Source organism: Aplysia californica, unplaced genomic scaffold (assembly GCF_000002075.1).
Source record: "Aplysia californica isolate F4 #8 unplaced genomic scaffold, AplCal3.0 scaffold00181, whole genome shotgun sequence".
Classification (NCBI taxonomy): Eukaryota; Metazoa; Mollusca; class Gastropoda; order Aplysiida; family Aplysiidae; genus Aplysia; species Aplysia californica.
This window is the reverse complement of record NW_004797451.1, coordinates 235,352-249,706: the sequence shown is the minus strand read 5'-3', so window position 1 is coordinate 249,706 and position 14,355 is coordinate 235,352. Positions and strand designations below refer to the sequence as shown.

At 39.8% G+C, this 14,355-nt stretch overlaps 1 protein-coding gene across 1 annotated transcript in view; it reads left to right on the top strand.

Moving 5' to 3' along the window:
* Nucleotides 1-14,355, top strand: part of LOC106011777 — a gene marked incomplete at its 3' end in the record, with an annotated part of 52,417 nt that overhangs the window by 5,976 nt on the left and 32,086 nt on the right. The window contains 9 exon segments of the mRNA XM_013082556.2: nt 1,057-1,152; nt 1,965-1,970; nt 2,379-2,511; nt 3,596-3,798; nt 4,778-4,867; nt 9,401-9,505; nt 12,579-12,725; nt 13,394-13,580; nt 14,167-14,325. Coding sequence (XP_012938010.1) covers nt 1,057-1,152; nt 1,965-1,970; nt 2,379-2,511; nt 3,596-3,798; nt 4,778-4,867; nt 9,401-9,505; nt 12,579-12,725; nt 13,394-13,580; nt 14,167-14,325 — 1,126 coding nt within the window.

Sequence of the window (14,355 nt, the reverse complement as noted above, 5' to 3'; positions counted from 1 at the left end):
TTTTTTTTTTTACTGTCAAAGAAACAGCGATCGGAATTATCCCGATTTCACCGATACCACGCGGTCGGAAGGCCGCGAGTGCCCGCGAGGCCGTGTTTACGCTACCTAATTTATGTTTGTGGTCTCGAACTTCCACCTGAGGGTTAAGTTCAAAACCCACTACGCCACAGCAGTCAGTAATACATGTAAGTGTCTGCAAAGTGACCATAGATTACCTTACCTGTCGTAACCAACAAGCTGGCACATCCATGAGTGGATGAGTTCATAGGTCAAAGATCACCAAGCGACCTTTACCTAGTACTTATGTTTATTTGGATGTAATATATGTATATTTAGTTCTTCTACTTGCACGTTGAAATGTATGTTGATTATCGGACTAAACAAATATGTGAATTCTCTAAAGCCTGTTGCAATATCCAATGCCCAAGTGTCTCGAGCAGTGGGCAAGTCATACAGGCATCTCTATTTGATTTTGTAGAAATGGCTTTTGTGTCTACGTTGTTTATCTAAAATTGAAATCTAAAAAAAAAAAGCTCTTTAAAAAGAACTTACAACCTTAACATGTATGTCTATTGAAGTTTGATGGCAGAGATAATATGCATTTATGAGGCAGCGAAGTGAAATCAGGTGCTTGTCAAAATAATGAAATTGAAGAAACTGGATTATTCCAGCCAGTTTGGCTATGTTTATCAATTTTTCTTTTTTTGGCTCAACGTCTTTTATGTCCATTCAAGAACACATTTCTGTGGATTTTACTGAAAAACATTGATTAAAGGCACAAAAAATGTAAGTTCTCAGTTACCCCGGCTGTCAAGCTACTGAAATAACCAAGTGTGGCGGCCATTTTCTCGTTAATTTAACCTCTGAAACAAGGCGATGTCCACCTCCTCCAATTGCGGATATCTCGACTTTTATTCAAGGTAAATGGGTATTTATTTCATTGAAGGCAAGACAAATGAACAAATTTTATGATGATACTAATAACTCCACATGCCCAAAAATTGACAAGTGCCTGATTCCACCACATCGTGACACACTTTATTTTCACCTCCTCAGATCTGCCTTTCTGCCAAGTGACACCTCATTTGTGCAGAGCCAATGAGATTTGCAGCAACAACTGGCCTAATAATTATGAAGAGAACCTCTGCTATCGTAAGAAAACATTGCAGAAACTTTTGTGAGATGGAATCCTAAAAAGTTTTCTTTGCATGTAGATTGAAAATCACTATATGTAGAATATTGACCAACCCTCCCCCCCCCCCAAGAAAAATAAAACAAAACAAAAACAAACAAACTAACAAACCCTGTCATAATCAGTCAAAAAAAATGTTTCAGCTAAGACAGATTTTATTTCTGACTGAATATATCAATCAGTCATTCAACATATGTAGCAATATAAAGCTGTGATGTTGTCTGAGGGATATCTTGTCCATATTACCAACTGACTGTGGCTGAGGAGGTAGATTTACGTGATGGACTGTGCTTGGCATGATGACAGATAGATAAACAATGGTGTGTAGGAATGTAGGATGTGAAGATCTAGATGATTCCCTGTAGTTATGAGATTTCCTTTTGATATTTGTTGAAAGACAAAGCAAAGGGTTTGTTTGTTGTTAACCTGCATCCTATCTGTCTTTTCTAACCCCCCCCCCCCCTCACCTTAGTATTTTCCCCTCATCTCGATTCCCAGCCCCTGATTCCCAGCCCCTGAATGGTTGTCTTCCTCTATCCTTCTCCCTCATCGCCTCTCCTGCACTCTTCTCTCTTCCACTCCAGTACTCTTTTCTTTTCTTTCTATCCTTCCTGTCTCCCACTTCCAAATTTGCCCTTCCCTCTCTCTTCCTCCTTTCCCTCCTTTTCTTTTTTTCCTCTACCAACACTAATCTTCCACCTCCATCTCCCAACAATTTTTTTGCATGCTGCACCATACTGGACCGTCCTGATGTCTTGGTTGGCTTTTACAGAAAAGTGTAAGTTGTTCGTTTCAATTATTGTTTGTGTGTAACTTATTCTTTTTTTTCTTTGTTTGTTCTAAATTATTAACTGTTTATTTGCTACAAAAATTGTTGTTCTTGTCATAGCTATTGCTATGTAAATTCAATGTTTCCACCACAGTGTGGTGGTAGTCATAAGGCAGCAGTACAACAGCAGGTGGAGGAGTTGTGGTGGTGGTCACAGTGATAGTAATGATGAAGTATTGTGTTCTTTTCTTTTTTTAAAAATTCCTTCTCTTCCTGTCTGCTAGTATTAATCCTCTTTTTTTGTCTTCCAGTTGCTTTCTTTTTAATATTCTTCCTTTTCTTCCACCTCATCCTCTTCCTCCTCCTCCACTACCTCCTCTGCCACCTTTTTCATTAGCAGAATGCTCTACTCCACAGACTTTCTGAGATATGACATTGCCAAGGCGTACAACTCCAGTGATGATGAAGAGATTAAGGGAGCTGTCATGATGCATTTGCAACAATTTGTTGCTTTCCCTGCAGTTGGTGATGTGTTTGTTGAGGCTAACCTGTAAGGCATTATCTTTTGCATTGTTTCTTTCTATCTGTTCATGTATCTGTCTGTCCATGTGTCTACCTGTCAGTTGTATTTTTTTTTTTTTTTTTACTGTCTATAATTTGTCTTCTGTCCATTTTAATGTAAGTTCGTTGGAATTGTTTGATATAAATTAAGTCATGCGGAATCTGACAACTTGATTTGTGTACACATTTTTATGATGTGTTGTACTGTATGTGCAGGGGATGGAGGGGGAAAGCTGGAAGTACTTTAGTGTTGAAGCAAATCCAGTCAATAACTTGATGTGGCTTTGGTCTGTCACCACATCATCATAATGTGTCACTTGGGGGGGGGGGGGGGGGGGGGGGGGGGAAACCGGAAATTTTTTTTTTTTTGAAGAAAAACCCGCAAAAAACCTGGTGGGGTTTGGGTCCCCCCCCCCCCCCAAAAAATTTTTTTTTTGGGGGGGGGGGGGGGGGGGGGCGGGGGGCAAGACTTGTGACAGGAACAAACAATAACATGATAGAGTGAAAAGTAGAAACTGGACTCAGGTCTACCGCATATCTGACTGTGCTTCTTTTCTGATTCTGGTAATTTTTTATAACTAAACAAATAGGAGTAAAGCACACAGAGCATACTGTAGACTCCTTAGAGCATGCATATGCCTGCATGTAAATGCAAGTATTATTCTTGCCCCTACATCTCAAATTTTGTCCTGTCAACATCCATGACACTAAAAATACAATACAAAGGCAAATTAAGATGAGGAGAAAAAAAGCTCTTTAAAATAAAAAAAAGGGGGCAATAATTGATAAATCAATAGATATTAATCTATGGTAGATGGTAACAAAGACTTTTGATATGTAGCTTCATAAAAACGATCCCATTTGTTAATCATTAATTTCAGTTAAACTTGATCCCTGTCAATGACAAGATTGCGCGTTAACTGACAATCATGTTATTATAGTCTGGGCCACAGTACTTTGCTGCAGTATGGATAGGGAATTGTCCCAGGCGATGATTGCCGAAGGGATGGCAATTTCAGCAAGAGCCTCTGCTGCCTCTTAATGCATCTGCTTGGTTTGTCTTCTGTCCCCAGGTTTGGTGAAACAATGGCGGTTGTCAATGTCTCTGACACATCCATGATGGGTTCATCTATTCTTACCAACCTGGAAGATTACATTGTGCACAATTTCTACCAAAATAATGAGACTCTACACATCCAAAATGCTTTCTATGATGTGAGTTCTGTGAAACTGTTTGACGATGAGGACAAAGCCAGTGACGACTCCTATGCTTTGGGTATGATACATCTACGACTTGTTGATTTTTGGGGTATTAAAATTTGTTTAGTCCATTGTCCTGATACTACTTCCTACAGCCATACACATGTTGCATCCACACACTGACAAGTACGCACATGCATTGATCTTTGTCTTCTTTTCCCACAAAAATATTGGTACTTTTCACAGGGCTTCCTATTTCTACCGATATTTAAAAAAACAACAACTCCAAAACAACTGGATATATGCTTTTGTGTGTCCCGAGAGGGCAGAGTGTCTTTCATTTTACCTCTTTTTACACTTCAGCTAGTGCCACTCATAACTTTGCTGAACGTTCAATACCAAATTTCACAGTCAAATATAAAACGGCAGAGCTGGGTTTGTGGAGGCTACTTGAACCAAAACTGGTTAATCTGAAAATAACGATAATCCAAATAAAGACAAAATCTTTATTTTTTTTCTTTGTTTTTGAAAATATATTTCTAAGGAAAGTGATCTTAGAAATGCTGAGGCAAACCAGAAGCAATGCACTAAGGAATTGTTCAAGAAATGCCGCAGTCTCATTTTACCTGATGTGATTCCATGACTGAAATTTCTTTACTCATTTTTGTGAGGTATTTTACCTTCAACTAGATTTCAAGTTCTCTTGCATTCACTCTTGAAAATATTCGAGGATGCATGCGTCTATACATACTCGGTATATGCAAAAGAGTGGATTTCTACTAACAGTCCTGTCTGCAGCTTGTACATAAAAAATTTTTTTGGGTGATCCTGACTCTACATTCTGTGGTGATGTTTTTAAAATATATCTATCTACTTCTGCTACACTGTGTCAATGTCTTTTTCTTCTGTGTGTGTCATATATTTGCAACCTAATGTTATTATGAATTTTGTGTTCTTTTCCCACCACCGCCCCTCTTCCCCTCACCCCCCCCCCCCCCCCCCCCCCCCCCCCCACCAATCCCTGCTCTGTTGAAACTCCACTTATATTCCTTCAGTGCTGTCCCAGTACTGCTTGAGGTATAGACCCTGTGGGTATTCTGACCAGTTTGTCTGTGTACCTGAGACGTTTGGGTATACTTGTGCAGGTGAGTCATGCATGCTCTATTAATTATCTCATAAAGCAGGAAACACAGTTTTCGCTGCACCCTGCACTACTTGCTCATGCACAGCTCATAAGAGCACTTTCTTTAACTCTTTTATGACCAAGATGGTTTTTCAGTTTGACCGCAAGGTTTTTCTGAGCACTAAAATTTAGCAGCCGGGTGGGATGGAAAAAGTAGCATACGTCCTCTATTATAAGAGCTAGAATAGAGTTTGTGGTATGCATTTGTTCAGAAATGAATTTTGCATTATATTTATGAGAAAGAAGTGTTGTTTTCTAACAATGAAAAACGTAATAGACAAAATGATACACTTCAAAAAAAAAATAAATTACGTAACAATTTATACACTCACCTGGGCATAACAGGTCTACTTTGGGAAATGTATCCAAATTCCAAGAAGAAAAGTTGTCCATAATTACTCCAAGAATAAGAACATCATAAATAAAACTCAATATAAGGGTTACTTGAGGTATTATACTGAAAAATCCATAGAGCATCCAGTATCCAAAAACAGCCAAAATGAGGAGGAACAAATCTAGAAAAGTCCACTGTACATGGTACACCATGAAAATTACACCAAACAACACATTACCGATGTCTGGTTGTGTGGTATTCATTAAAAAAAGTGTCAGAATTTAGGTGGGGGAGATCAGTGCAGCCAGTACAGACGAAAGATGTGCACTGCCTCTTTTCAGGGGTGCTGCAGTAGACGCAATTTCGATCTTTGCCAGAATGCTTGATCAGGTGCATGTCACTTTGGTTGGATCTTTGTTGTTTTGAAACAATGCTGGCCTGAAGTTGATCGATCAGCATGTCTTTGAATTCACAAAACCCATTTACGAGGTTGGTCAGGGTGGGGCAGGGTGTACAGGATATGGGCGTTGAATTGTGTGATCTCCAGCATCCAAAAAAAACTTTCCTCCACCACTTCTTTGATCTCCTAGTGAAAGGCACATAGTACCCTATGTTCTGGTCTGCTTTGTCACAGCCATTCTTTGCATGGTTGTAAGTGACAACCATAGCTGGCTTCAACGAGCCTTCTCCTCGTGAGGGAATGGTGGACATCTCAGCAGACGAATTTTTGGAAATGACGACGCAGGATTTCTTGGCCTTTTTATCTCGCCAAGCCACACAGAAAATCTCGTCTCCCTCGGAGGTGAACCACTGGGCCTCTCTGTGCTGGAGTTTTAGTTGTTTCAACTCTTGAGGAGAGCGTACACAGTTGATTTGGAGTTTGCCAGTGACAAATTTTTCCCTCAGGCAGTAGATAGTTGACGACGGAGAGGGACGTATAGTTCTGATCGGCAAAAAGCATGTGGCCTTTGCAGGTGTCTTCCAGCAGGGTTTGAAACACCTTCTTTGATTGCTGGCCATCAGAGTCGCACTCTAGGCTGTAGGAAGTGTCTTTGCCATAATACAGCATGAGGTTGTAAACATAATCAGTGACGCTGTCACACAGGCCAAAGCGTTTGATGTGATATTTGTGAGGCTTGGCCTGGTTGTATTGTTTATGAGCAAATCTGCCCTTGGACCCGATGATCATCTCATCAATGCTGAGGTCTTGGAACGGATAAAAAGCCGTTTGAAATTTTTCTATCAGTTTTTTAATAAATGTTCAGTCTTCTCTTTACTCTGAGCACCAGCTGCACCTGCGTGGAGCATTGCGTGATAAAGTGTGAGAAACTGGTCACGACAGGGAAAAATCTGGAGGAACCACGGTGTGTACCAGTATGATGGTGTTTTCTTGAAATAATCCCTCTTGTCTATACCCACAACAATCATTATCAACAGGAATCTGAGAAATTCTTCTCGATGGATGGGCGCCCAGTTAATGTATACACTGCGCCGTCGAGGAGGATTGTTCAGTTGACCCTTCAGACGCGCATAGTAATTGATAGATGTAAGCAAACTATCTACAACTTCATCATCTAGAAGTTGTTGGAGGCAGTCCACAGCAGATGAGGTTTCATCAAGGTTAGCTTTTACTCCAGGAGTGCAGGGAGGCGTAAACGTCGCCAGTCCCCTGTTGTTTGCTGCTGTGAATCTACTGGAACATCGTCTGCAGAAGTGTCCTGTGTAGGAGCTCTTGCTCTTGAACTAGACCTTTTGGTAGCCTTTTTTTACCCATAGAACCTGAGTAAAACCTTGAGTTATTACATCTTGAAGGGCCTGCAGTTGCGGCGAAGGGAGGGGGGAGTAAAGGCCTCTCATCATCACTCCCTGACTCAGAGCTAAAGTTGTCCTCGCTATTATCTAATTCAGAATCAGAATGTTCTAAATTCTGAGTAAATAAGTCCATAGCCTGCAGTGCAGTAAGTCTACATGGCCTACCCAAAGACTTCATCGTGAACGATATACACAGAAATCAGCTAATCAGTGAAAATGAAAACAGCACACCAAATAAATAGACTTCGCGCCTTCAAAGTGACACCAAATAAAAATAAGCCGGAAGTTTTGGTTAAAATAAACCCAGTTTACAGCATCAGATGCTGAAAGTAAGACCAATATTTGCTAAATAAAGACATGTTGCAATGGAATAGAAGGGACATGTAGCGAGCCAACTGACTCAGCGCACCGGTCATTTCTAGTCGACTCCATGCCGACTCATTCGGCTCGTCGGTCATGAAGAGTTAAAGAACCTTTGTCAATATAATAATAATAATAATTTTAATTGTAAATGAATCTTGTATGCTCTTGCATTGGGCAACAAAGTGATTGGTATGAACTTTCATGAAAAATGTGAAATTAACCTGAGATTAAGGTTCTTTGTGATGTGGACTATTTTGGAGGCATGCATCTAGGCCTCTTTGAATACACTTTTGGGGTTGATAGGAAAAGAAATGTTTCATTTGTTAATTTAATGCAGTGATCTCTGGCAAATAGCACACACTGTGAGAGACAAGAGAAGCGTACTCTTATGCCAAAGTGCAATTATTTTTAAAGGAGAGTAATAAAGAAAAAGTATTCTGATCTCCCGCTGTACATTGAATCATTGAGCTGATCTCTCTCTGGGGTGTGAAGTTTTCCTATGCTGAGCTATCACAGAAAACAACCTTTTTAATAGTTGCACAGCCCTTAACCAACACTGTCAAAGTCGCTTCAGGGCTCATTAACCTCGTGACCCCAAGTTGAGGAGCTCCAATTGGCTGCTGAGTCATGCTAACTAAAAGTAACAGGATCGGGCGAAACGTGACGCTGTGTTCCACATTGAGCAATTCTGTTTCACACCTTTGGTGTTAGCTTTGCTCCCATCAATTTCAAGCAAAATTTTATTTCTGATCTGCTTCTGACATTAGCACAGGAATGATTGTGCTGTTAGATAAAATTTTCGATTTGGAGCATGCACTTACATTAGTCTGGTTCTGCACTGCCAGTATGATTAAAGGGGATCGTGCTTCTATCGATCGCAGTATTAGCTGGAGGCCACTGTATTACCAAATTTTACCGAATATTTGAAAGTTCCTCGTTGAAAAGACTGGCATCTGAGGTGTAATAGTCAGGCTTTTTGCCATTGCATGCTAAAGAATCAAGCTCGATTCTCGTGTGGGAAAAATGTTTATTATCTTGGTCTTTCGGCAGGGACGTCGCATCCCTCTCAGCATGGGTTGGTCTTGACAGAAAGGGTTGAAGCCTGCCTCCTAAAAATGACCTAAATTGTGTCAAAGGAGGCATAAAAAACACCTGCATCTAATCTTCTTGAACAGATGTACTTTGTGATGTTAAATCGCAGACCTCAGAAACCTCTAAACGAGTAAAAGAAGTATAATTTCAACACAGATTTTAAACTTGAAGTCTTACGTAGAACCATTTTATCTTTTTTCTAACCTACCTGACTTACTGGTGGTGGCTTCTGATATTTGTACTCAGATGCCACATATAATGTGGGAAAAGAAGACATTTAATGTATCAGTATTTAAAAAATTAAATCCATCCTCATAAGTATGAAAAGTTGTATCAGAGAAGAACAGAATGGACCAAAAAAAGTTGATAAAGAAAACCTTTTTCCTATTGTTTTAGTAAAGACATACTTGGTAAAATGAACTGATATCCAAGATTTAAAAATTACTGAAAAGATTTGCATTATGTACTTTTACAGCAGGTGTTGAAGAAGAGAATAGAACATGTATAAGTTTGAATACTTCAATCTCTCTCCACTTACACCCGTACTTAAATACAAACACACACGCAAATGTGCAGACACACACATATAAACACACACACACACACACAAACACATACACACACACACACACACACACACACACACACACACACACACACACACACACCACACACACACACACACACTCTCTCTCTCTCTCACACACACACACACACACACACACACACACATGTGTCTGCCTGTCCATTTGTCTCTATCAAATATGGGCACAGACTCTCTTGCCATTTTCTCTCTCTCTCTCGCTTTCTCTGTCTGTCTTAATCTCTCTCTGTCACACACATACAAAAGCCACAAAGAGAGCAGATGGTTTAGCTTACTGTTTTCACCCCCAGAATCCTGTTCTTATGGCTACTACAGCTCCAACAGGCAATGTGTCCAGTGTGCCACAGGGACGACAACTCTTTTGAAAGGAGCCACTTCAGCTGATCAGTGTGTCTGTGAGTTGCCTCTCTTCCATACCACTGAGTCCTGAGTTTTTTAGGAGTTCCACTACTGTTTCATGATTAGTCAGTTATGCTGTCTACAGTCCGTTTCCACCCATATGACACTAGATATTGATATACTCATGACAGCAGTTTGAAATTATATAATTGAACTTGTTAGATTTTGACGTTGAAAACCAAAAAGCTTGTTTGTACCTCTCTTTGGGATTTGTTAGTTAACGATCTGCACCCAACTTGGCTCGTCACTATCATCATCAGCAGAGGAAATACTGTCTTTATGGAGCTAAAGTTCTGGACCACAGATTTGCCTCCTGCAAATAAAATTCCTCTTTGTTCAGCCAAGCTATTTGTACTGAAGCCCAATGAGTATTTGAGTTGTTGTTATCGATCCAGATGAGTTTTTGAGAGGTGGCTGTTTCCTCTCTCCTACTCTATGGCTTAAAAAAATGAAACTTGATACAATGCGAAGCATCATAGTGAAATCAGGCGCTATTCAAAATAATGAAATTTAACTCATTCCACGCGAAGCAACGCTGTTATCGCTGTAACCGTGGAGGAACGACTCAGTCGTCATTTCTCATATGGTTTTATTAAACGGTTCCTACAGCTATTTTTGGCAATGTTTTGCGACTTCCGAATGTATTTGTGTCAAGACCGGAAGCTTCACTGCTGGTTTCATTTATTAGTCAGCTTTTTAAAGAGAATTTTGCGTGGTTTCTTTAGTCTGAAGTGCCGATCAAAATAAAGCAAACCCGTTTGTTTATAATGGCAGCAATGGCTTGGGGCAACGGTTCACACAATACGAAAGCCGTGTAAAGCTTTTTGCTGGTCGACTTAACTAATATTAGCTTTTTTAAAATTATGATTACATTGTCAGCCACCCTGACTTAGACTTCAATAGTAGTTTCCAGCTGGTGGGAACAGCAGAGACGATACTGACAACGGGGATGAAACTGACCAGATTTTGAGTGGGCGTCGTACTCTATCAGGGGTAGTAGGTGAATCATCCATTAATAGTTATAACCTGCACACAAAGTCTAGATCTAGTACTAGCAATGTCAACAAAGCTGGTACAACTGCTAGTACTAGATTTATTATAAGGATATAATTAGGGGATAATTGCAGGTGTAGGTCTACTGTCCGTAGAGATCTGGGTTGTGGCTGATTAGCATTTCGTGTATTTCAATTACTCCAAATTATTGAATAAGATCTGTGCTGGAATACCAACGTATGCGATATTATTACAAAGGCGATTTACATAGAAACATTTCTATTGATTATTAGTCTGTATTTCATGGGTAATGGTTACAGCAAGTTGAATAAAACTGATCAAACTAGCCAATTTAATTATTTTTCAGTTATTATCCCCCCTGTATTACATAATTGCTCTTGCGTTATAACACAAAGAACCATGCAACCCATCCTTTGGGATAGCTTATTCAATTACCTTTCCAGTAGTATCAGATATATGTACTTTCATTGAAAAAATAGGGCAAAGAATCAATTTGAACAAGGTACCCTATTGTAATAGGCGCTCCTGAGAAAATAAATTCTGGCGTTTTGGGAGGGTCAGTGAAAATAAATTCTGGGCGCAAAGAATTAAGAAACAGGATTTTTTTTCAACTTTTTGGGACAATTTTTTTTCAAGTTTTAAATCTCAACACCATTTAAGTCCTTTAAAAACTCATTTCTTTGTGGTTTTTATTGAAAATGAGTGATCAAAGGCATAAAAATTGTAAATTTGCAATTTTCAAGGACGCTCAAGCTTTGGGAGTCACCGAACTTTGGTGGTCATTTTCTCGCTATTTTTACCTGTGAAACCAGGTGACCTTTAATTACAAATATCTTGACCTTTATTTAAAATGGATGGGTATTTTTTTTCATCAGAAGCATGGTAAATGAACAAGCTTTAAGATGATACTAATAACTCCAAGTGCCCCAAAATTTGACAAGTGCCTGATTCACAGCGTCGTGCACCAATGTAGATTTTTCAATGGGAGTTGCACAATAGATCCATTGTCTTGTTGTGCTGGGGAGGGGGTTGAGTTGGAAAGGGGGCTTGTCAAGCTCAGATTTTGCACTCTTTGCCTTGGCTTGGTTGTCGTCATGTTTTACTGCTTCCCATCCCTTGCAAGCTATTGAATTACCTTCATGTTAAATTACTATTAGCTTCTGATTGTCCTTTTGGTGTTATACATCCTGGACTAGCTACCACTCCTCTCTCCCTCTTCACTTCCAAAAGATTCTGAATAATAATTGATAAGAAAATAGATGAATAAATGAAAATGTAAACAAACAAATAAGTCAGCTAATTATACTCCATTTATTCCTCATAAGGTGATCCTCGCCTTAGACAGGTGCTGGGGAAGAAATCCCCAAAGCTGCAGTAATAAAGCTACCACAGTGACAGATTTACTTTTGTGATGATCGCTGTTCATTATCACTGGACAATCTGAAAAGACTTGGTCCATTTAGTCCATCTCTCCAATACATCCTACCCTACATTACCCACCACTCTATATTTTTGTTTGTTATTCTCCCCATTCCCATTTGCATGGAGCCTGTCACAGGATGGGCAAAAGATGTAGGCTATCTTTCTTTTGTTTGACTTGTTTTTTTTTCCCACATTCTGATAAGGATTAGCAAATAAATCTGATAAGGATTAGCAAATAAACTTAATTAGCCAGAATATATGGAAATGACTAAATAAAAAAGTGAGGCATGGTGATGGAATCTGTATTTTTCCACAGGTTTGTCAATTTTTATCAAATTTTTGTTTTTTGGCTCATCTCCTTTTATGTCCACTGTAAAACACATTTCTGTGAGGATTTTTCCGAAAAATGTTGATAAGAGGCACAATATAAAAAATGTAAACTTGCAGTTTCCAAGGGCTCTCAAAGTAAAGAAGTCGCCAGATTTTGACGGACTCTTTCTCTCTAATTTTGCCACTGAAACCAGGTGTTCCCCCAACTCCTTCAATGAAAAAGCAAAGCAATTCACATGCTCAAAAGATAACGAGCGCCTGATTCCACCACATCGTGACACAACTGAAATGTTTTACTTTCAGTGGACTGCCAAGATGGCGAGGATTTCCGTCTTCAGAGCCAGATGTGTCAAGCTTGTCCAAGTCAGCAGTACAAAGGTCCAGGACAGAGCCGCTGCTCTGTGTGTCCATATCAAGGTGGAACAGACACCACCTGTGCTCCAGGACCGCGTGAGTACACTAGCAATCTCTGCCTGCTTTGTACAGACACTAATCAACTCTGAAGCCTAAAAAGCACAGAAACAGCATCCTTTGTTTGAATTTATAAGTAAAGAGTGTACTGGAAAGATATCTGTTCTCCAACAACATCTTTGTTTCTTCTCTGTGTTATTTTGTTCCTTCTGAGTTCCAGTATTAAAGGACCAATTGTGTGTGAATCGACAATTTTAGTCTGATCCGATGAGTCCAGTAGTATAAGTCACTTTATTATGTGGTATACTGTTCTTCGGGCTGTCAAGATTTTTATTATTGAATAGATACAAGCCATCATGGTGCAGCTTCAGAGAAAGATCAGATTTTCTATCAAATTCACTTTACATAATGAGGAACGTCTGCTGACACTTTTTACCTATAATTTTTTTGAGGATGATATAGAAGAGCTGTCGCAAAGAAAGAACTTAAGACAGCTGGAGTAACAATTCAGGGGCCTGAGAAGTCCCATAGGCACTAGATTATTACATAATTATCATTGTTCTGACATCTCATTATTATTATCATTATTATATTTCTCTCCCCTCCACCCCCCCCCCTCCCTGATATATTCTTGGGTCTGTTTACTTTGGTTTCATCTCCCCACCATCCCTCCTATCCTGTGCCTCGTATATGACTGTTTTGGACAGTGAGAGAGGTGGTCAATGGTCGAGTGGACATCTCGGTGAAGCTGGAGCTTACTTCATTATCCTGTGAGATCCAAGACACAACCCAATACAGCCGAGACAAAGCTTTGACCTCGCTGATCAGATATTTATTCCTGGGCAGTGTCTACTCCACAGCAAGTTACGGCGCCCCTTATTACAACCCTTCCCAGTGAGTCTGTGCCACTTTAGCTCTGCACATGTGGCTGGCTTATAGACTTGTACAGACTGGGCAGTAAATAGACTGACAGAAACAGAGGCAGATAGACAGATAGTTTAGCAAATAGATACATGAAACTAATTGGACAAACAAATTAGTAGATGGCCAGATATGTTGAAACAAAGGCCGACTAGTAAGACTACCTAGACAGACAGGTGCACATACAGATGCACAGACAGACGGACAGAGTATAATTAGATTCAAGGTGGAGGAAGATATAGCTGTAGATAAATAAACAGGTAGACAAATAGAAAGCCTGATAGGTAGATAGATGTATAAATTAGACAGATAAACAGGTAGTTAGATAGACAGAAAGATAGACAGATAGTTAGGTAGACAGTTAGTTAAGCACATAGATAGAAAGAAGTTAGATAGATAGATAGAAAGAAGTTAGATAGATAGATAGATAGACAGAACAGATAGTTAATAGAAAGATAGACAGACAGCCAGACTAACAATAGATCAGTAGGTAAATTACCAGAGGGAGGAGGGAAAAGGAAAAACTAATACTTTCTGTGTCTTCTCATTCCCCTCCCAGGCCTCCCCATAAGGGTCTGTGTATGCCCGACTTCATATGTTCCAACATTCGAGCCACTGCGGCTGTGGGTCAGCTTTGTGAAATGGACACATCCTGCACTGATCCAGCCCACTGTGGCCGGTTCCGTTCCACTTTGGATGTCACAGTCTACAATGCCTGGTGTGTACACTAAGTTACTTCCTCATGTAC